We start from the raw sequence: 24,400 nt of genomic DNA, 5'->3' as shown, positions 1-24,400 counted from the left end.
GGGCTCAGGAGCACAGGAACAAAAACTGTACACCTTCCTGCTGCTTCAAAGACAAAATGTTTGTGTATATACAGTATATGTGTACATAAGTATTTGTCATTACTTACCCAAACGATGTGTGTGTGTCCTAAAGGCAAACGGGTAAATCGGATACGAGGTGTAGTCACAGGCGATGTCCGCATTTGTAACTAACAAGAAAAACAGACAGGAAGCGACAACAGACTCAACCTTCCATATAAACACACGAATATATATTGTATCCTGATAATAATTACAAACTAATTTATTAAGATCGCAAACTATAAAAACATGTTCCCACTGTTTTATGTGTAAGACAGGTCAAAATGAGTCTGCCAACTCAAATTAAATCTGCATCAATTGTCAACCTGTGAAAAATTGAGGAATAAATTGCTTCAAATCATTTTGGGAGAAACTACAGAGCATTTTGGAATGAGAATTGTGCTCTGTCTGGGCACTGAAATGGAGGATGGCTTCATATAACTTTCACACACATGCTAAAAATACGCTTCAGGGTTTTAAGAGACCTAGGCAGACATAGACACTTGTCAGTCAGCCACAGAATTGATTAAAACAATTCAATGCACACACAGGTGGATTAAAAAAATAAAATAAATTTAAGAGAAAGGTCCCTCAAAGCTTGTTTACATATTAGGGCTTACATAAGGGGCTCATTTAAAATGACAGAAAGGTAAGAAACTACTCAAATTTGGGCATTGTTGGCATTTCCAAGCCAAATTATCTTGACAAACTAATGAAAGAACATTATGAAAATTTGAAGAACAAAAATAGGCGTGGCAGGGGAAGTTTAACTACCATAAAATTAAATTACCTCAGAATTCCTCTTTCATCTATAACTGCTTCAGACAACTAAGTGTATGCAAAAAAGTGGTGAAGATTGCACGACTGTCTGTGTCTCTATGTGTTGTGTTGTGTTATTTTTGTTATTTTGACTTAAAAATGGCGTCGTAAGAGTGGCTGCCTTTCCAGCAGCTCCTATATTTTGTTGTTCTACTTCTTCCTTTCATAACTTTGCTGCTGTGAATTGGGAATTTCTCCATTGCGAGACTAATAAAGGTTTTCCTATCGTATTCGTATCGTAATATTGTGTTCAAATGGATTAATATACAGATGTTCAATTAACACATCTGTGGTCAGCATAAATGAGTACAACTCAAATGAGTTCTTTCAGAATTATTATTTGCCAAGGCATAATTTATTGTGAAATACGACCACAAATGTGAGCCATTCATTGGAAGTAGGATATGTCAATGTGCTCACACAAAAATATTCTTCCCCAAAAATAATTCAAGACAATGGTGTAAATTTCAATATATAGTTGGCTAGTTTTAGAAAAAATTATAGGTTGAAACAAAATCTGGTAATTCTTCACTGAGAAATCGAGAAAAAACATTTCAAAGAGGGTAAGGGGGGTACTCGTTTATGATGAACGCTTTTATAAAATGAGTCATTATAAACTATAACGACAGTGACACCAGAAACAAATACTGATAACTTGACCCAGGAAACAATTCAAGCACAGAGAAGATGAAAACTGCTGTTAGCTTCTAGTGTTACTAGCTGGCTAGCTAGCCACCAACAAGCTAGCTGCAATATGCTTGTCAATTGTAGTGATGAAAGTGCGTTACGTTATAAGATAAGATATCCTTTATTCGTCCCACACTGGGGAAATTTACAGGCTCCAGCAGCAAGAATGTGGGTAAAAATAAGAAAGAACAAACAAACACCATTCAATTAAGTGCAATATAAATACAAAATGGATAAAGCGCAGTGCTATTTACAATTGTTTTTCACATCATTCAATTATTATTATTATTGTTGTTATTTTTATTCAGCAGCCTGACAGCATTTTGACATTAATTTAGTGATTCATTTTATTTGGTAAATGTGGATTAATAATAACTTGTTAATTTCTTTTTCTACTGTGTTTGTGAAATTTTGTTCAGAAAGCTTGAGCTTTGTTGAACTTTACTATGAAATTCTCAGGGCATATAATTGCAACTGGACAACGTTTCAGCTCTTATCCGAACAAGCTTCATCAGTTCATACGACAAGGCTAGTTAGGACAGCATTAGCCCAGGGCTGAAGAGGAAACTGTATGCTCCAAGGTGGAGTTATGCTCCAAACCACAAATGGTATTATTCGTTTGGAATGCAAGATGACAGCTGTTAAGATGCCTTGCAGAGAGGCCATAGGCCACAGGCCACTGTCCATCAACAAGAGTCTTTCAGTGACGCATGAACTGATCAAGCTTGCTCGGAAGAGGAGCGAAACATCTTGGAAGAAAACCAGGACAGTTCAGTTGCAATAGATTCAATGCCCTTGAGAATGAAATAACCAGGATCAATGAGAATATTCAAAGGAATCTTTACCATGATATCTTTCTACAACACTTGGTATATCACAGAAACCCATCTATATATATATATTGCGCGTCGTCCCGCACGCGGTCTGTCCTTCCGTCTGTCCCTTTTCAAAACGTACCTACTTCACCGCGCCGCCACTGCGCCGCTCAGGCAGTGGCTCACTACGATCGCGCGGGCATCTTAGCGAAAAAATGTTGTCTACCCACAAGCATTGCAATAAAATTGTTAGTTATTTAGTAGAGCTAAACATCTCTTTATTTTCGCGATATGCAATGAAGATGAACAAAAAGTTGAACCAAGCACAACACTTTTGTGGGCCGAAGGCCCACCTTACCAGCCTTCCGCAGGAACTAGCTGATGAGCCGCCCGCAGGGCGGCGAACCACCACCTTACCAGCCTTCCGCAGGAACTAGCTGATGAGCCGCCCGGAGGGCGGCGAACCAGCTAGTATTTGCATATAGGAGAATTGGATTGGCACAAACAAATTATTTTTGCATCGCAAAACGTGACGCAAAGAAGTGGAATTTATTAACTTTCCCTTATCACACAAGAAGTGTGAGGAAGAATAGCCTACCTCTTTTTCCTGGCTGGATAACAGTGTCCATGGACATGAGCAAGTAAATCCCAGCAATAAACGGCTGCCTGCAAAAGAAAATAACGACGGAATCAGTTAGAGGTTACAAGAAGTGACCTGATAAAATATTTATGTATTTTACCCCCCACGAGACATTTCACTTCTGTTGTCTTGAGTGATCACCCTATACATTTTCTCTCAAAAAGCATTATATGGTGAAGTCTTTTATTTTTGCTGTACATTTTAAACTTCAGGGTTTTACATAGGTTTTATACAAGACCTACAAACAAATTAAAAAAACAATTTCAGCTCTTATTTCCCTGCTTAAAAAGAAGAGATAGCCCAGCATGATTGTGTTGTGTTTTTGTGCTCTTCTTGCTGGTGTCAAAAACAAGATTTGAACAGCTGAGCCTTTGGTCACTGGGCAAACTACTTTACCAACTGAGCCAAATGCACCCAAGAAGACCAAGTTGCAACCCAAGTTATCACTTTTGGGTGGTTCTCAAAAACCGTGTAGGAATATGACATGCGAGCCCCAAATTAACTTGTGCAAAACAAGGTAAACATATATGCAGAATGTTTCAAGCCTTCCTCTATTGTTCTATGAATAAGTTAAGATAGCTCACTTAGCCCTTTGTTTAGAAAAGACTGTTACATACCTGTCAACTCATACGGTTTAGCCATAGTTCATACGGATTTTGTGGTGAATCTTACGTATATGGTCGTATCGCACAAATCATACGGATTCTGAAAATTTCCGTCCCCCCCCCCCCCCCCCAACAGGTAGTTCCGTTTGCTTTTGCCCAGAATGGTGATAGTCTACTCGAATGCTTTAATTTCGAAAGTAAATATGAATGGATGCTGTAACTTCGAGCCGATGGGTCAGCATTTGGAGTTGGTGAAAAAAGTAATGCAGGAATACAACTCTGAACACAGTAATGCCACTAAGTAGAATGATGATTAGACATTAACCAGACATTGTATCTACAATAAATATCATTTTGTGGGTTTTTTCTGCCGTTATTTTGACATATAAAATGCTTTGGTATGTTATAAGGATTTTTTGCTCTTTATAAGGATTTTTTTGGTAGTTTATACAGTTGGCGAGCCGAAAAGTTGATAGGTACCCTGTTATAATCGATTGTTTCATATTGGAGCGCTTGGTACCCGAGCACCCAGCACTTAGTACTCCAGAAAAAAATTGCTATCATGACAAATAAGTATGAAAGACTTTGTGGAAATTTATATAAATTTCATTCTCAAAACCTTTGGCTGACTTTACCAGGGCTGTAAAGTTGTTTTTTGTCATAAAATAGGTGAAAAAAACAAGCACAGTTATCAACCCCCGCAACCTATAACACAAGATAAACTTATGAAAAAAAAGTACCAGTACCCAAAAATAATTTTGTACGGTATTAGGTGTTTGTAGGCCACAAACATAGTGCTTCGATTTAGTGGACATGAACTACAACTCCTGCCGTTTATTAAATGCATCTTAAATCAAGGTTCCACATTCTATATACAATTAAGCAAACCTTTCTTACTGAACGTAGCATATTTTACAATACAGTTTGTAAAAAATGCAAATAAAGAAATAAAGTACGCACGGGGTGGATGTTATTGTCAGAGTGAGACCCGAGCAATCTTTGTGATGATCTGTCGAAGGAAAAACAAAAAAACAAAACAAAACATGAAAATGCAAACAATATACCAAGAGAATACAATAACAATTGGATATATATTATAAATGGCAAACAGGTTAAGTTTGTTTTATTTGTTTACTGTGTACAAATACGAATAAACCAAGAACAGAATGTTACAAAATTTCAGTGTTACAATACTTTTGTTTTAGTCAGACCATGTGTGACCCTTAAGTTTCGTTCATACAAGTGCATTCGGTTGGACGCTCTACTCAAGCATTAACTGGAACAAAACACAATTACATCCAAATCCTGTGTCGTGTAGAAATGATTTTGTAACTGCATTATCATTTTAAATTTTCCTAAAATATCACTTAATTTGAAAGGACTTTCACAATTTTAAAAAAATCTTATTCTCTGTGTTGTGACTGTTTGTTCCTTGATGTTTCAGTTGCCATGCTGTTGCTATAGGTATGATTCCCACATTATATAAGCTTGAGTTACTTTGTGATACATGGTCAGTACGTCGAGCTTTCTCCTAGTCAAAGTGTCAGCTCTCTTCCCTGTCTTCTGTATCCAGCCCTGCTCTCTGAAGTTAGTTTGCATTTTCCTAGCTAAAGACTTTTAATTTTCAACTTCAGTGTCACCTCTGCTTCTGGGTCCAAATTCCGCTCGTCACGTTATACTCTGAACCCAATCCCACAAGTGTCACTTCAGCTTCATCACTTAATCTGACACCATTTTCACTTCCAGAACATTCTCAACTACCTTTTCTTTTAAGATAACGCCGATTTCTCTTCTCATCTCCAAAATGGTAAACAATATGAACCCTGCCCCTAAGCTTGGTCTCCTGGACATAGAATTTACCTTTCGCCTAATCACCATGTCAATCAATCTGGTGAGTCTAATCTATTTCACAGAAAATGAAATAAGGAATTAGTCTTGTATATTTCCACTCAAGTGTTAGGTATATCCATCAAGCAATTTTTGCCAACATGTTCAAATTTGAGTACTTACCTTGGAAAGCACTGATATCTCCGTAATGGATCTGTAGCACAAAGTAAGACACTCCTGAATTTCGTCCAACTTCAAAACCAACATCTATTGAGGAACAGGGACGTAAAACAGAGGAAAACATGAAGACAACTCCAGTTCCAGAACTATCAAGTTCAGTAATAAAATTAATAAACAAAATGAATTCGCTTTCAGTGCCATGAAATTTATTAATACCTTCCAGAATTTTTTCGGTTTTGTTTTTCATTTATCGATCAGATGTAAATGATTCAAAACTATTTTAAAACTCCATACGACCAAAGTACAGTGGTACCTCTACTTACGAACGTCTATTTATACAAAATTCAAGTTCCGAAGCGTCTCAACAGGAAAATAGTACCTCTTGTTACGCAAGAAACTTCAAGATACGAAAGGTAAAAATACAGTATCGGCCGCTACTCGCAGCTCCGAGTTTCCTGAACGCAACATACTTATAGCTGCTCTGCCATTGGCTATTCCCGAGGAGAAAGAGGCAAAGAATTGGAGAAAGAGGCAAAGAGGGACCTCGACCGTATGTGTCTATGTGTGTAGATAGATAGGTCTGTGTCTATGCAGTGTCCTCGTCATTCGCCCCTCGGACCATGAGGCATTCCGATAGCTTTACGTAAATGTTGGGATTAATTTAAAGGGGGTGTTTAACAATTAAAAGCAAAAAACAACCCCCCCGCCTCAAAAAAAGTAATATTTGTTAAAACTTTCATTAAAAAACTGACAGTAGCATACAGCCAAAATTATCTGTAGAAAAAAAATTCCCTCTCTGGCCTCATTGTGCATCTCTAATTTGATATTTGATTTTTCAGAAATCGTGTGTGATGGCGTGACACCCCCAACAGCCTCGCAGTGACTTGTTTCCCTGGGCTTCAGAAGCTTTCCTGAAACCACTGTGGAATATCCGAAGTTTAAGGAGCAAAAATTGAACAGATCCTGAGATACAAATATGGTTTATTTGTAATTCATGTTAAATAAACTTGTGCATGTTTAAGAAAGGTTTGCGTTTTATTTTGTTGAACAGTTTTCTGATTAAAATAAAGGACATTGTCATGTCAATTGCGAGACCTATTGACATTACCACGTACTGTGAGGAAAAACTGCGATGGCTGCATCCTTACTAACTCATTGAACTCCTCTTTTATACCAGTTTCTGCATTTCTTCTTCTACTTGTCCTTTCGGCTTGTCCCTTTTCAGGGGTTGCCACAGCAAGTCCTTAATTTCCATCTTTCCCTGTTCTCTGCATCCTCTATTCTGACTCCAACTACCTGCATGTCTTCCCTCACGGCATCCATGAATCTCCTCTTTGGCCTTCCTCTCTGTCTCCTACCTGGCAGCTCCATCTCTAACATTCTCCTACCAATGTATCCACTGTCCCTCCTCTGTACATGTCCAAACCATCTCAGTCTGGCCTCTCTAACTTTTTCTCTAAACTTTCCTGTCTGACTTGTCCCTCTGATGACGTCATTTCTGATCCTGTCCATCCTTGTCACTTCGAAGAAGAATCTCAGAATATTTAACTCAGCCACCTAGTGTAACTCTGCCTCCTGTCTTTTGCCAATTGCTAGTGTCTCAAGACCAGGGGTGCCCAAACTTTTCGGATCAAAGATCTACATTTCGATCAACTAACCTCCCGGGATCTACCCTTACCGGCACGCGCGCGCACGCACGCACGCCATGATGAGAAACAACCTGAAACTGAGGCATGCGACGCACTTTTGCAGCCTGTTAACTATCGTAGCTCACACGTACCGTTTTAAAGTGATTCCCTGGACCCTTCTAGATTCCTATTTTTTGCCCGTGCCTTCGGTGAATTGTACACAAAGCAAACTCTGAATGAGAATAATGACAATAAAAGATAGAGCGCAACAGCTGTTACCACAAGCTGCAATTGCAGACTGCTGAGCGCTAACAATTTCCGATGACGTAATCACTCGCCACCGTAAATTCTAGATTTACCTGCTTTATTTTATTTTTTAAATATTTTTTGGGTGAAAATGAGACTGATAAGATGATTAGGGTGCGGCGTACATGAACACAAAAAAATGTTACTAACATGTACAAAGACACACAAATGGCTGTTTGTTTCTTTTCTCCTCGACACTCTTTGGATCTACTTGGGACCTGTCTTAGATCTACCGGTAGTTAGAATCGACGTAATGGGCACCCCTGCTCTAGACTGTAAATCATGGCTGTTCTCACAACTGTTCTGTAAACTTTTCCCTTCACCTTAGCTGACAGCCTATCACAAATCACTCCTGACACTTTTCTCCAGCTGTTCCATCCTGCCTGCACTATTCTTCACTTCTCTTTGACAGTCTCCGCTGCTCTGCACCGTTGATCCTAGGTACTTAAATTCCTGTACCTTCTCCACCTCTGTTCCCTGTAACCTCACCGTTCCACTGGTCTCCCTGTCATTTATGCACATGTACTGTGTCTTACTATGACTGACCTTCATTCCTGTTCTCTCTGGTGCAAACCTCCACCTTTCTAGGTTTTCCTGTAGCTGCTGCCTACTCTCACTATAGATCACAATGTCATCTGCAAACATCATAGTCCAGGGCGACTCCTGTCTGACCTCATCTGTCAATCTATCCATCACCATACCAAACAAGAAGGGGCTCTGGGCCGATCCTTGATGCAGTCCTACCTCCACCTTGAAGTCTTCTGTCCGTCCAAGTGCACACCTCACCACTGTTGTACTATTCTCATACATGTCCTGAACCAACCTAACGTACTTCCCTGCAACCCCTGACTTCCTCATACAGAACCACAATTCCTCTCTTGGCACCCTGTCATAAGCCTTCTCTAAATCTACAAATACCAGTTTCTGTATTTAATGTTAAAAAAAATCAAGGGTACAAGGACTTGAAACTGAGGTTGTGTTGCACCAGACCTAATAAGGTGCAAGATCGTCCACCAAACATTGGCTTGTCATCTTAGCATTCGGAGCGACATCTCACTTTGCAGTGAAATGTGTGTTCAAACATCAAGATTCAAATGAGTTTGTTTTAGAAGAGATAAGACAAAATTACACTTGGCTTCTCTGGGTAATGGCTGTACATTGAATGCACTGTACTGTGCTATAAGTTGTTATGAGAAAGTTCAGTTGGCCTGAGATTGGCCATTAATAGAATTACGGTGCCTGGCAAGAAGGAAGTAATTAAAAGAAAGTGCCTCTGTTTGGCTTTTTTTTTCCAATAACCATCGTACTAACATAATAAATGCCATCGTCCTTTGAAAACATTTGGAAAAAGTATTTTTTTAAAGCCCTGTTTTCCCTTTCACCACTAATGGCAATATAACCTCAAAGCACAAATGATTACAGGAAAGCACAGATGATTCAAATACCAGAAGAACTAAAGCTGTAAGAATTTTATGGGAATTCTAGGTATTGAACACATTTTCATGTCAAAAAAGAGATGCACTATAACTAAAGGAAAAGAAATGCATGATTATGAAAAGTAAATCATACAAACGTTCAGACAGGTGCCTTTCACTGATATCCACAATTCATTTTGCAAAATGGAGGAGCAAGAAATTGTACAATGAACTAAAATGCATGCCAACTCTCAAGGAAGCCTTCACCACAGTGACATTTAAATAGCTTCCCCCTGCCAGCTAGTGATTTACTTGATGAGGGTGGGACTTGACTATGTTAATAGATGTTGACATGAACAACAAACACGTCTTCTAAAACATACCTTTTGGTAGTTTTGTTGGTGGTGCATTTCGAGCCCATGCATACAAAATGGATGCTCCATCTTTACAAGTACCCCGTGTACTGCCACAGTCCCTTGAGTGAAAAATGTCAGTCAGTGACAGACAGGGCATTGCTCAGCACCACAAACAGACTCATGCACCAACAATATGCTGCAGCTTTAGAGCCCTTGTAAAAATTCACAATGATCCCTGAAATATCTGAAAACCTTAGTACCCTTAATGCTTAAATGAATACCGTATTTTCTGCACTATACGGTGCACCTAAAAGCATTCAATTTTCTCAAAAGCCGACAACGCGCCTCAAAATCCAATTTGCCTTTTATATGGATCAATATTCAGATTTCTTGGATGTATTTTAAATGTTTTGTAAAGTGCTTTCTTCCAGCGGCAGCGGTTGTGAAGGAGCCATATAAATAAAGCTGTATTGTATTACATTGTATTCCCTTCAGTACAGCTACATATTGGGGGTGCATAACGCAACTGCATCCACTATTGTAGCTTCTATTCTATGCGCCTTATAATGCAGTGCGCCCATATATATGAAAACAGTTTTAAAATAGGCTACTCATTGAAGGTGCGCCTTATAGTGCGGGAAATACGGTATTTGTTGCACAACCTTTAGAAGCAACCAGTGTAATCAAACGATTTGTGCAACTCTCAAACTTCTGCACCTGTTTGCACCATATATTTTGTTATTTGACAAAACAATTTTTTCCGAGCTGCAAAGCTTCTGGGACAATATACTTTGGACAGATGAAACAAAACTCAATCTTTTTGACAAGTCACCTCAGCTGTGTGAATGTGAGAGTAACTAATACAATTGAGTGAATGTGAGAGCAACAGATTTTCTGATGATGCAATCACATTTTGGAACGAGAGATGGATTAGTCAATAGTTTTTTCTAACTGTCAAAACTATCATTTATTCATCCATCCAGTTTCTGATCCGTTTTATCCTCACAAGGGTCGCGAGGCGTGCTGGAGCCTATCCCAGCTGTCTTCGGACAGTAGGCAGGGGACACCCTGGACTGGTTGCTAGCCAATGGAAGACTATCATTTATTGAGCACCAAAATGTCCCCTCTCCTGGATGTGCTCTGATGCCAAAACTGTCTCCTTTGCCGTATCAGGCACATGAAGACTTATGTGCTGGGTACCGTCAGCTCTCAACATCATCAAGGCATTCTGGACGTAAATAAAGCTCCCCACTCGCGTAGTGTGTGAAATGTTACTCTTAGCTGCACGTCATGGGTCTTTCAACAGGATGAAGTTAAACCACATCTAAAATCATCAGACCCCAGACACCACAAACCCCTCTTCCCTATTCCAGCCGAGGTAGTACTCCGGACGTTCTAAAAAAAAAAAAAAGCCAGCTCCATAGACAAAACTAGTTTTGCCATACTAATAACTGTACAACGAACCTGTGAAAAACAAACATCAAGTTAGGTATTACCAGTAATTGGTGGTGGAGACAGGGGACTTGCAGCCGTACAGCAGCATGTGATGGACTGTGTTCATTGTAGCCCGAGGTATAAAGTCCACTGAGGAGGAAAAATATTCCATTAGAAAATATAGATCATAAATGAAGACTGAACTAAACGTATAGCATACAATTTAAAAATAATAATCCTTTAACCAATTTTGTATTAAAAGCATTTCTCTTTAGTCCCTTCTATATCCTTCACTCATAAATTGAATTGAATACAACTTTATTGTCAAATGTTCTGTACGTATGTGTAACATACAGCACAGATTAAATTTCTTCCCTCTCAACATAAAACAACAATAAAGTGGATGACTCAGTGGGTGGCTGGTCCTCAAACAGGAAAAGCATTAAAAACACACACACACAAAATTAACAAAGTTAAACAGAAATGAGAGTTGAAACGATACATCTAATTAAAAAAGATGAAAACATAAATGGAAAATTATTTTGGGCACGACATTCGTCAAAGGAGAAGAATCTGTGCTTGGTGGTTGCGCCTTCTCGGCAGCATGCCTGTACCAGCACAGATTTTGATTGGGAGGAATGACGGTGCCATTGACTGTCGGTACTGGACAAGCCGGGTGCTTGTGTTTTTTGCGCCTGTAATGGGCAGCATATTTCACAGCCCCGTTTTGTTCAGAGGAGATGTTGGCGCTGTTGGACAGTCGTCGTTGATGCAGCTGGATGGATGGCTGCTGAAGTTGAGGATGAGGAGAGAGGAGCGTTGGCGCGGAGCGCAGATGCGTATTTGGAACTGAGAGTCGCCGCTTGGAATTGAAATGCATTTACATGGGACAGGAGAAGTGAACCAATCTCTTTTTTTCGTCAAGGGATGCTACAGCTTATTGTTGACTTTGAAATTTAGCGCTTGTAGCCGACGTGTGCACATTTTGAACATGACGCCTCTGATCCACTGGTGAAAGGACACTTTGATTCTCTCCTCTTTCATCCCAAACTGCTTTAAACAACAAAGTGTGTGAGGGAAAAGTGGTTAGGACTGCATGACTGTCCGTGTTTTATGTTATGTGTTGTGTTTATTATTTTACTTTATGTTAACCGTTTTGTTAAGCGCTTTGTTACAGCTGCCGCTGTTGTGAAAGCGCTATATAAGCGCTATATCAGCATGTATTGTATTGTACATGGTATAGATAATGTGTAGATAATAGTCATTATGATTAAAAAATAATAATCTGTTCAAAAAATACAATTTGCTGCGTGTAAATTTTCTTCAAGAGTGGATATAAAACACACCCCTGTTCAAATACAATTTTTTTGTGATACAAGAACTATTTTCACCATTATTGTGACATATAAACAGTACAACTCAAGTGATTTAAAAAAAAAAACTTTTTCAAGCGCAGAACTTAATGTGGTATGAATGCGGGTCAGCACAAACATCTTTTGCCAATACTGACTGCTATTTTGAGGTGTTCGTAATTCCCTCCCACTTGGCTAAGGACCTCAGTGCATTTTAAGAAAAACTGTCCCACAGCATGATACTACAGTACCACCCCCATACTTCATTTTAGGTTTAGAGTGGCAGTAAAATTAATTCACAATATCATTAGATAATGATGGCATTTTTACATCAATCATGTCACATATCAGATAATTTATTGTTAGTGCAGATAAAAAAATACAGAAGAACATCCCATTTAATGTACTTTTATTGTAATACCTTGTAATATATTGTGTGAATTTATAAAATTGTAATACTGAGAGAGCAATAAGGATTACCAAAACAATAAACAAAATCCAGCCAGTAAAAAATGCAACACTTTTTGAGTAGATGTTGAATAAGAATGATACTCACCGACATATGCAGCATGACTCCGGGTAGTTGGCACAGGAAATGCCATGCATAAGTAAGTGTCCGACTAAAACATAAAGAAAAAAATGTTTTTGAAGAAATGCTGTTATTACAGAAATCATCAACAGTAAAATAACATTTTAGTTTCCTTGCTCGTTTAATTTCAATCCAGACTCCAGCGACCCAACTATTTGTCCACAAGCAATTAAAGTCCAAGATCCCCCAAATATTTTTTGTTTTATTTAGGTGACATTTTTTTTCCTGTGTGGAAGTGCAGTGCATGTGGCATGGCAGCAAACGGCCCAGTGGCTTTAGAGTGGTCACTTGCTGGCTGTGATGTTGTGAGATGCGAAGGAGGAGGAAACAAAAAAAAAAAATCTTTAAGGGGGCTCGGAGCATTGTGCTGCCGCCTCACAGTGCACCACGGTCGGCACCAGAGGCCCACTAAATTTCAGTGGAGGCGAAGGAGGAGGGAAAAGTGGACTGAACCGGCCATCAGGGCTCAGGTGCTGCCTGGCTACCACAGATTCTCTGCGGCCCATGATAGCGTATGTATCACCCTGAAGGATGTAGCAGTCACGTACTTATTGGCAGCTGAAGTTTGGCGTCTGGGAACACGCCCACACAGCTCTGCAGATGGAGGCCAGGCTCTATTTGTTATTATTACAAAACCTTGTCTTTTGGCATTGCTTTTATTCATTCAAATTTGGCAGGCTTGATAACAATTCTCTTCTCTGCGGTGTGTCAATTTTACAATACCTATTTGTTGTCACTTAAGGGTTTCAACCAATTTGCTGCTAAACTGTTCATTACCCATGTTCTACAATACAAGTAGAGCATTGTGATTAGGGTTAAACAAATGTAGAAAAGTGGGGGTTTGTAAAGGTAGATTAATCAATAGAGCATCCCTACCTTAGCTGGGATGACACCAGGCATTCGAAGATCCAGAGAGAAGTTGGGTGAGTTTGGGGAGATGTGTGGCCCATTTGATCTTGGCAAACAATCACTGGAATCTGATCCAGCACTTTCTTGAATCCTGAGGGACATACCAATACATGTGTTTTATTTATGGCTATTAGAGTTAGGTACATGCAGTATATAGTTGGACATTGACAAAAGTTTTGTTTTATTCACCTATTTAATAAAAAAGTATAAAATATTCAAAAACTCAAATTATGGTTATGTTATTGACATTGACAAAAGGGCTGTTCACACGGCAAGATTTGGTCCGGTGCTGCCCCAGTGGAGCGTTCACACGTGCAAATTAGCTCCGGGGTAGCCCCGGAAAAGAGCTTATACCGGACCAAATTTGACCCACCTCGGGGAGGTGGGTCAAATATTTGCTCCGGGGCAAATGCTCGTTTGCGAGGCAGCACCGGTGTAAATGTGCACGTATGAACGCAATTGGGTTAAATTAGCTCCAGAGTAGTGATGTGTCGTTCGCGAACTCTTTGAAGTGAACGATGAGAGCCGGCTCCCACCTCATTGGGAGCCGAAAGGAGACGGTTGAGCGCGCGCACGCGCGCACACGCGCACACGCGCACGCACGCACACGCGCACACGCGCACACACGCACGCGCGCACACACACACACACACACACACACACACACACACACACACACACACGCTGCAGTTTAGAGAAGGGGGAAGGGTTAGAGAAGAGACACACAGCAGCACACTGAGCAGCACGCGAACAAGACAGACGAGGAGACGAGAGAGCTAGTTAGTGAAAATAAAACAACACGGTGGAAAGTGGAAAGGTGAGAAAACGGATAGGAAACGCAGTGAAATATGGACTCATTTCAATTTAATTGATAGTTCAAAGGCAGCGTGTAGACTGTGCAAGGTTAAAATGGGTGACGTCATCAGGCGCCGACAGGTATGGCAGCCTCGGTCACACGCTCCCTAGTATTATCCCTGTTTTTGTCATTTTCGTTTGTTTTTGGCGACCCTGAGCGGCTTACTTACACTAGGGAAAAGTTGCTGCGCATTGGGGAGTCTACGCTCGGTCTTTTTTCACCAGCACACGAAAATCCACAAGGTTTTTCGGAGCTAATCGCGAGCGGAGCGGCTGCGCTGTACGGAGCATGGAGACGCCGCCGGAGGAGGGGGAAGCGAGCCGGCGTGCTCGTCAAGCTCCGGCAGCGCGGATTTCGAACCCCGCTCCCATCGATCCATCTTGCTAATCTACGATCTCTGCCAAACAAGATGGATGAACTTCTTCTCCTCACAAAGACCAACAAAACATTTGCACGTTCTGCTGCGCTCTGCTTCACTGAAACCTGGCTCAGTGACCGCCATCCAGATCCCGCGCTACATCTACCCGGCTTCCGCCTTCTCCGAGCCGACCGCGACACGGAGCTATCGGGGAAATCGAAAGGTGGTGGGATTTGCTTCTATATCAACGAAGAATGGTGCACTGATGTCACGGAGCTCGACGCACACTGCAGCCCGGACCTGGAGTCGCTGTCTTTAAACTGCAAGCCATTCTACTCGCCACGTGAGTTCACCTCCTTTTTACTAGTCGGTGTTTACATTGCGCCACAAGCTAACGCTAACACGGCGATACAAACGCTAGCCGAACAAGTAAACAAACTCGAACTAAAATACCCAGAGTCACCCCTGATCATTTTGGGCGATTTTAATAGAGCACATCTTAACCGCGAACTTCCCAGATATAAGCAGCACATAGACTGTTTCACCAGAGAAGGCAACATTCTAGATCACTGCTATACAACAATCAAAAATGCATACCGATCGGTCGCCCGTGCAGCATTGGGTCTTTCTGACCACAATTTAATCCACTTAATACCTACATACAGACAGAAACTCAAATGTGTTAAACCGGTTGTTAAGACTGTGAAAAAATGGACAGATGAAGCAAAGCTAGCTCTACAAGAATGCTTTGACTGCACTGATTGGGGCATCTTTGAAACTTCAACGGGCACACTGGATGAATACACAGACACTGTAACATCATACATCTGTTTCTGTGAGGACATGTGTGTACCAACGAAGTCGTTCTGCTCCTTCAACAATAACAAGCCATGGTTTACTCCCAAACTCAGGCAACTCAGGAAAGAGAAAGAGGCCGCATTTAGAAGTGGAGATCGGGCACTGTACAAACATGCCCGAAACCAATTGACAAAGGAAATTAACATCGCAAAGAGAAGCTATGCAGAGAGGCTGAAAAACCAGTTCTCTGCTAACGACTCTGCATCTGTATGGAATGGCCTGAAAACAATCACTAACTATAGAATGCCATCCCCCCAAACAGTGAACAATAAGGGTTTTGCTAATGAACTAAACATGTTTTTCTGCCGATTTGAAAAGGACACCCCCATTTCCCACACACACCCACCTCTACCAGAAACCACTCTACCTACCCCCCCACCCTCTTTTTCTCCACTACAGATCCACGAACAGGACGTGAGACGGCTCTTCAAGCAGCAAAAGATCAAGAAAGCTCCGGGGCCCGACAAAGTGTCCCCCTCCTGCCTGAAAGTCTGCGCTGACCAGCTGGCTCCGGTCTTCACACAAATCTTCAACAGATCCCTGGAGCTGTGTGAGGTCCCATCCTGCTTCAAACAGTCTACCATCATCCCAGTTCCCAAGAAACCGGCAACATCGGAACTGAACGACTATAGGCCTGTCGCCCTGACGTCTGTGGTCATGAAGTCCTTTGAACGCCTTGTGCTGAACCACCTAAAGAACGTCACTGGACCCCTGATGGACCCTCTCCAGTTTGCCTACCGGGCAAACAGGTCTGTGGAAGACGCAGTCAACATAGGTCTGCACTACATCCTCAAGCACCTCGACAGCACAGGGACCTACGCAAGGATTCTGTTTGTGGATTTCAGCTCTGCGTTCAACACCATCATCCCGGAACTCCTCACCCCCAAACTACTCCACCTTGGTGTGTCCCCTACGATCTGCCAGTGGATCCTCAGCTTCCTGACGGGACGGACACAACAGGTGAGACTGGGAGCAACAACATCATCAATACGCACTACCAGCACTGGAGCCCCACAGGGATGTGTCCTCTCGCCACTGCTCTTCTCTCTCTACACAAACGATTGCACCTAAACAGATCCAGCTGTCAAACTCATAAAGTTCGCAGACGACACCACGGTCATCGGTCTCATCAAAGACGGCGACGAGTCTGCGTACCGCCAACAAGTGGAGCAGCTGGAGCTGTGGTGCGGCCGACACAACCTCGGGCTGAACACGCTCAAGACTGTAGAGATGATCGTGGACTTCAGGAAACATTCTTCTCCTCAGTTGCCCCTCACACTATCCAACTGCCCTGTGTCAACCGTCGAGACCTTCAAGTTCCTGGGAATCACAGTCTCCCAGGACATGAAGTGGGAAGTCAACACCATCTCCATCCTGAAAAGGGCCCGGCAGCGGATGTACTTCCTGAGGCTGCTGAGGAAGCATGGCCTGCCACAGGAGGTGCTACGACAGTTCTACACGGCAGTCATCGAATCAATCCTGTGTTCTTCCATCACAGTTTGGTTTGGGGCCGCCACAAAAAAGGACAAAATCCGACTTCAACGGACAGTTAGGACGGCAGAAAAAATCGTTGGCACCGCCCTACCCACTCTTGAGGACTTGCACACTGCAAGAATCAAGACAAGGGCACGGAAAATCCTCCTGGATCCCCCGCACCCTGCCCACCACCTTTTTCAGCCACTCCCCTCAGGCAGACGCTACAGATCCATGCGCACCAAATCCAGTAGACACTTAAACAGCTTCTTCCCTCTAGCCATTAACTCCTTAAACAGTCACTGACATAGTCACTCTTCTTGCACCACAAAATGGTACTTCAAAACTACTGGTTACTCTAAAATGGTTCAATGATTTTGTTGTTTACGATGATACTAGTGCAGCGTGTTATACCGGAGACAAATTCCTTGTGTGTTCTACATACTTGGCCAATAAAGATGATTCTGATTCTGATTCTGAAATATCCCATAGATCAAGCTCCACAAATAACCTGCACAGGCACATCAGAAATGTCCACCCATCAGTACAATTTGAAGAGAAAAGACAAGCAAGGGAACCAGCCATTAATGAAGGTTCTAGTGTGTCTGCAACTGTTGCTGCTGCAATGTCACAGCTGCTTAGATGTACAACCCAGAGCTCTATGAGCCACTTTATGCAAAAAGCTATAAAACCAGCAAAACAGAACACAATTGATGAGGAACTGGGTAAAATGATTGCCAGGGATTTTCATCCCTTTTGTGTTGGCTGTGTGTTGTCGCAACATCTGTCCCCTCAGAGAGAATCTTCTCCAAAACAGGGCAAATATTAACAGAGAGGAGAAAGAGGATCAACCCCTCAAAGCTGAGGCACTTGGTTTTTCTTCATGCCAATCTTCGCTAAAGACAAGCTAAAACCTTTACCTGGATGCTGCTTTTTTTTCTTTTTGTTTTACAAATTTTAATTTATAATTTGTTGTGTGGTATTCAAAGCTTACTTATGTTGTTTTACTGTAAATAGTTAAAAGCTTATATACACATTCAGAGATTGGAACTTTTTGACGACCTTGTTTTGAGATGGGTCTTTGTACTTTGTTTTTATTTTTGTAGCACTCCATGTTGAGTATGTTCAGAAGAATATAAGCTGGAAGAAGTAGCTAGGGAGAGGGAAGTCTGGGCTTCCCTGCTAAAGCTGCTGCCCCCGCGACCCGGCCCCGGATAAGCGGTAGAAGATGGATGGATGGATGGATGGGGCGTGATGTTTGTGTCAAAAATAAATGTGCGTATTCGCTCATTCATAAATGCACCTGAGGAAATTGCAGTTGTATTTATGAATCTGAAAAAAGTGTGACAATCACATATCTAATTGCGAATCATTTTTACCCAATTCTCTCCCTATAATGGAAGGAAATAATACCATGTTTCCTTAAGATGGAACCCAAAGGCAGCAGATACAATGAAAACAGCATAAGCCACAGAATTGAACCCTGTGGAACACCATACAACAGTGGGGCAGTGTGGAACAACCACAGCTAACACAAAAAGTTCTCTCAGCCAAATAGGATCTAAACCAATCAAGGGTGCTACCGCCAATGCCTCCCTGTTGCTTCACATGAACCAACAGAGTACTTTGATCCACCGTATCGAATGCTTTGGGTTACATCCAACAAAACCAGACACACCTAGTCTCCAGCCTCATTTTCCAGGAAGATGTAATTAAAAACTCATAACAGGGCTGACTCTGTTGCATCATTTTAAAAACTGACTGAAAAATGTCTGTGACATTATGTTAATTTAGGAAAGATTTGTGTGCACGGCCAATTAATAGTAGCTTGAAAATGGGTCTAAAATTTGACAGTACATTTTGATCAGGGCCAGGATTCCTGAGCAAAGGTTATGCTACAGCATACCGGTACTTAAATTGTTATGCAACAGACCAAAAAAAAAGAAAGAAGCCAAGCCAAGATCAATCTCTACCAGAATGATGGCAAGAATAAACTATCGAGAAGGTATGGTACAGTACATTACCAACCCGTAGTTCAAGTGGATGGACATTTCTGGGTAGGTATGCAGTTGTCCTATGTCCATGTCCTTTTTTTGATGTTGGATTGAACAGGGCTAAGTGCTATGTTCAAAGCCTAGGATAATTTTAATTAATTGAGATAATATTGCTTTAAACGTATCCACAACTTTGGTGGACTGTTTACGAACTTGGCGTTCTGTTGCACTGGGTTTAATTACAAGTTTTGAAGGCTACATGTATATACAGTCATACATGGTTTTCGACCATAATCTGTTCCAGAAGGCTGTTCGAAAACCGAAACTACGCTCTTTAAAAAATATATATATTTATTGAACATGTCTGCTCACAATGGAACGCTACACGAGGAAGCGTCACTTCCTCGTGTAAGGAAGGCAAGAGAAGTAAAGTGGTGCATTCAAGTGCGCCCAGTTTGGTCGAGAACCGATTTTCGGCTGTAATCCGAGGCATAAAAAAAAACTCTAAATATTTTGACGAAAACTGATTTGGTCGAGAACAGATATGTTCAAAAACCGAGGTTTGACTGTACTTTTGCGATCAGATCAAGCTCACCTATGACACTGAACAGGATGACTGGCCAAAGGAATGCAAAGACTGTTTGGCAGACAGATGAGATTTGGCATCATCAAAAAATGAAAAACTAAAAAAAAAACAACAACTCAAAACGTTTTTAAAATCGAGTAACGCCTAGATTGACACAAATTTATATACCAGTATGAGCGAAAAAAATAAATAAAAGAAGGATTTTCCTACCTTTTGGATCTGTAAAGTGGATTGAATGCATCCTGGCCATAACTGTGACAAATGAATGCGAGCAGAATCATATATAAACGCGGGTGGCCCATCGTGCTTGTGGTCCTAACACCTGCAAAAATGAAACAGCATTTGTAAGCCATGAGCTGTGGAAAAGACTGAATATAAAACTGAAAATAGAGCGATTCTGTCACAACTACTTAACTTTCTTGCTTGAACAGTCAGGAGATGAAGGAAGTGCATCTAAAGGAGGAGGCACTCTCTTGGCATGTTGAGCTACTGGTTAGGGCTCCACCAACTAGGCAAGATGTATTTAGTCTCCATTATTCCACATCACACAGTCAAGGCAAGGTCACTCTTATAAATAACAGGTATTGCACATAAAGATAGGAATGTTAATGAAACACTTCTGATAAGATGCACAATTTTTATTTTAAGACTGATGCAAATGATTCAAAAGATGGTAACGTACTTTTTTTTTATTATTAAACATTTTCTCCCTGCATAAGCGCAAATATACGCACCTGTCCTGCCCAGCAATATGGGGGTTCCTACATTATATGAATTAAAATCGTATGCACATTATAATAAACACTTTAGCCAATGGTTGCTTCTGTGAGGAATCACAGCACTTCTAAATTAAACCAGACTGCTAACTCCAAAACAGAACAACAGACTTAACACATTTAACAATGGAATGAAAGAAGCTTGGAAATGACTTAGTTATTTGGACTGACCTACTCACAGTGTTGTCATATAAGGGAAACACTTGTTGTCAGTTCAATGGTCAGGTTGCAGCATGACTGCAAACACAACATTCGGCCATTTACGAAGCACGCCAAGTTCAAACCACTCTTAGAAACAGCAGTCCTTTACACGTCGTGTGTGATTTTTTTTGGCCCATAAAAAATTAAGCGTCAACACACGTTTCATAAATTACTCCCTGAATTACACCACACCCTTTGAAGCCTTGCCGCTAACCATGTGTACTGAAATATGTGCCACCAAGAAATGGAATTTGAATCGGTTATATTTGGTTTTGAATCACTCAACTTGAATTACTGCATTCAAAAACGGAATTGTAATCATCCACCTATTATCCAAACCGCTCATCCTCATGAGGGTGCTGAAGCAGGGTACGACATGAACTGGTTGCCATTCAGTCACAGCCCACAAGCAACTAACCACACTCAGAACCACACCTCGGGATAAGTATTCCATGAATCTACCTAGCATGATTTTGGAATTGCGGAACAAAGAATTTTAACAACAAGAATAGAATTTTTACAGCGTCATTTGAATCAGTGCATTGAAAAACGAAATTTGAGCTGTAAAATTTCAATCGACAGTACTAATTTGAAACTGAAGTCCCAACAGACTTGAAATTGAATTTCAGTTTTTTTTCTGAAACTTTATTTGATCTTCACTGAAAATTTCAAATCTGTATATTTTCACATTCAGTTTACTCACTACAAATTTAATTCGTTTGATAAAAATCTGGGTACGTTAGTAAGAGCAATCGATTGCAGATGCACAGATCTAGGGCTGAAACGGATAATTTGAGTACCTCGTTTCAAAAATAAATGCTCAACGCTTGAGGGATTTTTTGGGGGGTTTTTTTGCATTGACTACCGTTACCTGCTTATTTAAGTGAACACCCACAACTGCACCTCAACACCCTAACTGCAGCAACAATTGTTCATGCTATACTGTACATGACGGTAACAAAACAAAATAAAGGTGTGTGTATTATATATATATATATATATATATATATATATATATATATATATATATATAATATATATATATGTGTTTTGCTACGACCAAAATGTTTATTTGCTAACTCAATTTGGGTGGTACAGTATTGGAACTTTTTCCACGATGGTATTTCAGGCCGATATCCTACACATTTAACTGCTTTCATTGATTAAGAAGTTAGCTTTACAGAGTTAGCTTCCACTGCTATGCAGATGACTACCGGATCTATGTCCCACTGAGCAAGAAAGACGCCTTCTCATTAAGGCCACTCCTATCGTGTCTGGAAGAAATCAAAACCTGGATGGCACAACATTTCTTGAAATTCAATGAAAAGAAGACAGAGGCGATATTGTTTGGTGCCAGTGGCCCATCCTGTAGACTTGGGCCCCTTGTCTCCTTATCTTAGGTCAACCGTCTCAAACTTGGGCCTTAAACTGGATAGTGATTTCAACGGCAAATTGGTGCCGTTGTTAAATCCAGCTTCTATCACCTTAGACAGCTGAGCAAAATAAAACCTGTCCTCTCACATGAACACTTTGAGACAGTAATTCATGCCTTTGTCACATCCCGGCTCGATTACTGCAATGCCCTTTACTTTGGAGTCAGCCAGTCCTCCATTAAGCACTTTCAGCTGGTCCATAATGCCGCTGCTCGCCTCTTGACTGGTACTCGTAAGAGGGAGCACATAACTCCTACTCTGGCATCCCTTCACTGGCTCCCCATTCATTTTAGAGTTATTTTCAAGATCCTCTTTTCAAATCTTTAAATGACCTCGCGCCACCTAACCTCTCTGAGCTCATCCGCCCCTACACACCTGCCCTGCACCTCAGGTCTGCGGATCAGGCGTTATTAGAAGTACCAAGAACTAAACTGAGGCTCAGAGGGGATCGAGCCTTTTCTGTTGCTGGTCCCTCTCTCTGGAGTGACCTCCCACTGAACATTCGGCAAGCCTCCTCGCTGCCCATCTTCAAAACCCTCCTCAAAACTCACTTGTATTGTTTGGCATTCGACTCAGCATGAGTTAGATTTGATCTTGGTTTTACTGTTTGGTGCTTTCTACCACCTTTATTAACGATTTGTCTTACTGTTTATTGCGCATGTTAAATTGCTCCATGGACAGCACTTTGTATGCAGCGATGGCTGTTTGAAAGTGCTCTATAAACTTGACTTGACTAGATGATGCTGCTATGCATTTAACAACATTTAAATTACCCTTGTTACAGTGTTTTGGAATCACAGTCCACCATGATATTTGAAAGTACCCATACAAAATCTAGAACTGCATTAGTTTCTCTCATCTGTGGTGCCTTCTCAAGGTTTCTCATTTTTCCAAAGAGGTTTGGGGATTTTTGTTGTTGTTTTGTTTTCCTTGCCATCCTAGGGGTTAAGATCAAGTGATGCATTTAATACTTGTCAATGTTGGTTAGCACCTGAAGTACCTTTAAGAGGTATTGTAATTCAGAGCAAAATAAATTTGACTTGAATATTTGGTCACTGGCCCACTACAACTGATTATGGTACTTGATGATCCCAGCAATTGTAACAAAAGTTATCTATCCATGTACGTACCATTGTATACGACATTTTGAAGCAAATCCAGATGATGTCAATGTGATCAAAAATCGGCGATGTACAGAATTCTGTGACTCACTGTGTGACTCATCCCTAACAACGGTCAGGTGGAAGTAAGGGGGAGGAGGCAACGGAACCGCGCAGTTGTGTTCATGACATCACAGCCAAATGTGAGAAGGAGGGAGGAAACTATGGAAACAGGGCTGAGTCCAATCATGGAACATAGCACGTAGCCCACGAGTAAACACAGTATCATCCACAAATCTATCGATCACGCAATTTACATCCAAACTATCATCTGTGCATCTCGATAGAGATGGAATGTGTTTTAATTTTCTGCTGAAAGTAATCCATAGCTGAACAAACGCAGCTAACCTGAAGAGGTTGCACATTAAACAGCAAATTACATTGAACGAGACACATTCAATACGACACGCTTTGTTTGGTTTGATTTCATCTTGTTTATCAAGAGTGACTTATCGATTGTGAGTGCCCTTTCTGAGATATCACACCTCAAACAGGAAGCTACAGTATGTTACAAAATAGCCATCTTAAACTCTTGCAACATGGCTGCTAATAAACGCGTTGCATCCCTTCGCCTGAGAATGCAATCTGACAGAAGGAATGCCATCTCGAATTCGATTATGAATCCATGAATCCGATCATGAAAGCCATGTAGGTGTAACTAGTTATGACATTAGCTTTTCAATAGCTTGACAATAGCTTTTCACAGTTGAAAATGCCATAGCAGCCAATTAACTTACACCGAGATACATCAATTGTTGGCTACATAATAATAATTCTATGCTTGGACAGACAACTTTATTAAGGTTTTGTAATTACGAATACTTGGTTACCTGAACGCCGCAGATATTCTCCCGTCAACTGTATTATGACGGTAACTTCAGTCATGCCCATCGGATTTATCTTGTCAGTCACATGCACAAATCTGTCCGGTTTCCTATATTTTCAAAATAAAAGCAAATAATATAAGCGTACACCCTGTTTTTCTGAGTATTTGATTAAATTCCAGTTACAAATGTTTATGGACGTATTCATATTCCTAACTCGGGAGCTGCATAAAATATGCCACCGTAAGGATTTTCTGTT

At 41.0% G+C, this 24,400-nt stretch overlaps 1 protein-coding gene across 5 annotated transcripts in view; it reads right to left on the bottom strand.

Annotated features, from left to right (window-relative positions):
* Window positions 1-24,270, bottom strand: part of pam (peptidylglycine alpha-amidating monooxygenase) — a 54,695-nt gene extending 30,425 nt beyond the window's left edge. For 2 of the 5 annotated variants that reach the window (XM_052050069.1, XM_052050073.1), the window contains exons 1-12: window positions 24,148-24,270; window positions 20,695-20,760; window positions 20,158-20,255; window positions 19,958-20,069; window positions 13,590-13,713; window positions 12,681-12,744; window positions 10,835-10,922; window positions 9,366-9,457; window positions 5,637-5,720; window positions 4,587-4,635; window positions 2,980-3,047; window positions 108-188 (exon numbers count right to left, since the gene is read on the bottom strand). In XM_052050069.1, the coding sequence (XP_051906029.1) occupies window positions 108-188; window positions 2,980-3,047; window positions 4,587-4,635; window positions 5,637-5,720; window positions 9,366-9,457; window positions 10,835-10,922; window positions 12,681-12,744; window positions 13,590-13,713; window positions 19,958-20,069; window positions 20,158-20,200 (805 nt within the window). In that variant the 5' untranslated portion in view covers window positions 20,201-20,255; window positions 20,695-20,760; window positions 24,148-24,270. Of the gene's footprint in view, window positions 1-107; window positions 189-2,979; window positions 3,048-4,586; window positions 4,636-5,636; window positions 5,721-9,365; window positions 9,458-10,834; window positions 10,923-12,680; window positions 12,745-13,589; window positions 13,714-19,756; window positions 19,798-19,957; window positions 20,070-20,157; window positions 20,267-20,694; window positions 20,761-24,147 lie in introns of those variants that run through there. The other 3 variants (XM_052050070.1, XM_052050071.1, XM_052050072.1) reach the window with 3 other exon arrangements.
* Between the last annotated feature and the right edge of the window lie 130 nt (window positions 24,271-24,400).

Source organism: Hippocampus zosterae, chromosome 18, assembly GCF_025434085.1.
Source record: "Hippocampus zosterae strain Florida chromosome 18, ASM2543408v3, whole genome shotgun sequence".
NCBI lineage: Eukaryota > Metazoa > Chordata > Actinopteri > Syngnathiformes > Syngnathidae > Hippocampus > Hippocampus zosterae.
The sequence above is the reverse complement of the archived record's forward strand: the minus strand, read 5'-3'. Positions and strand labels throughout refer to the sequence as shown.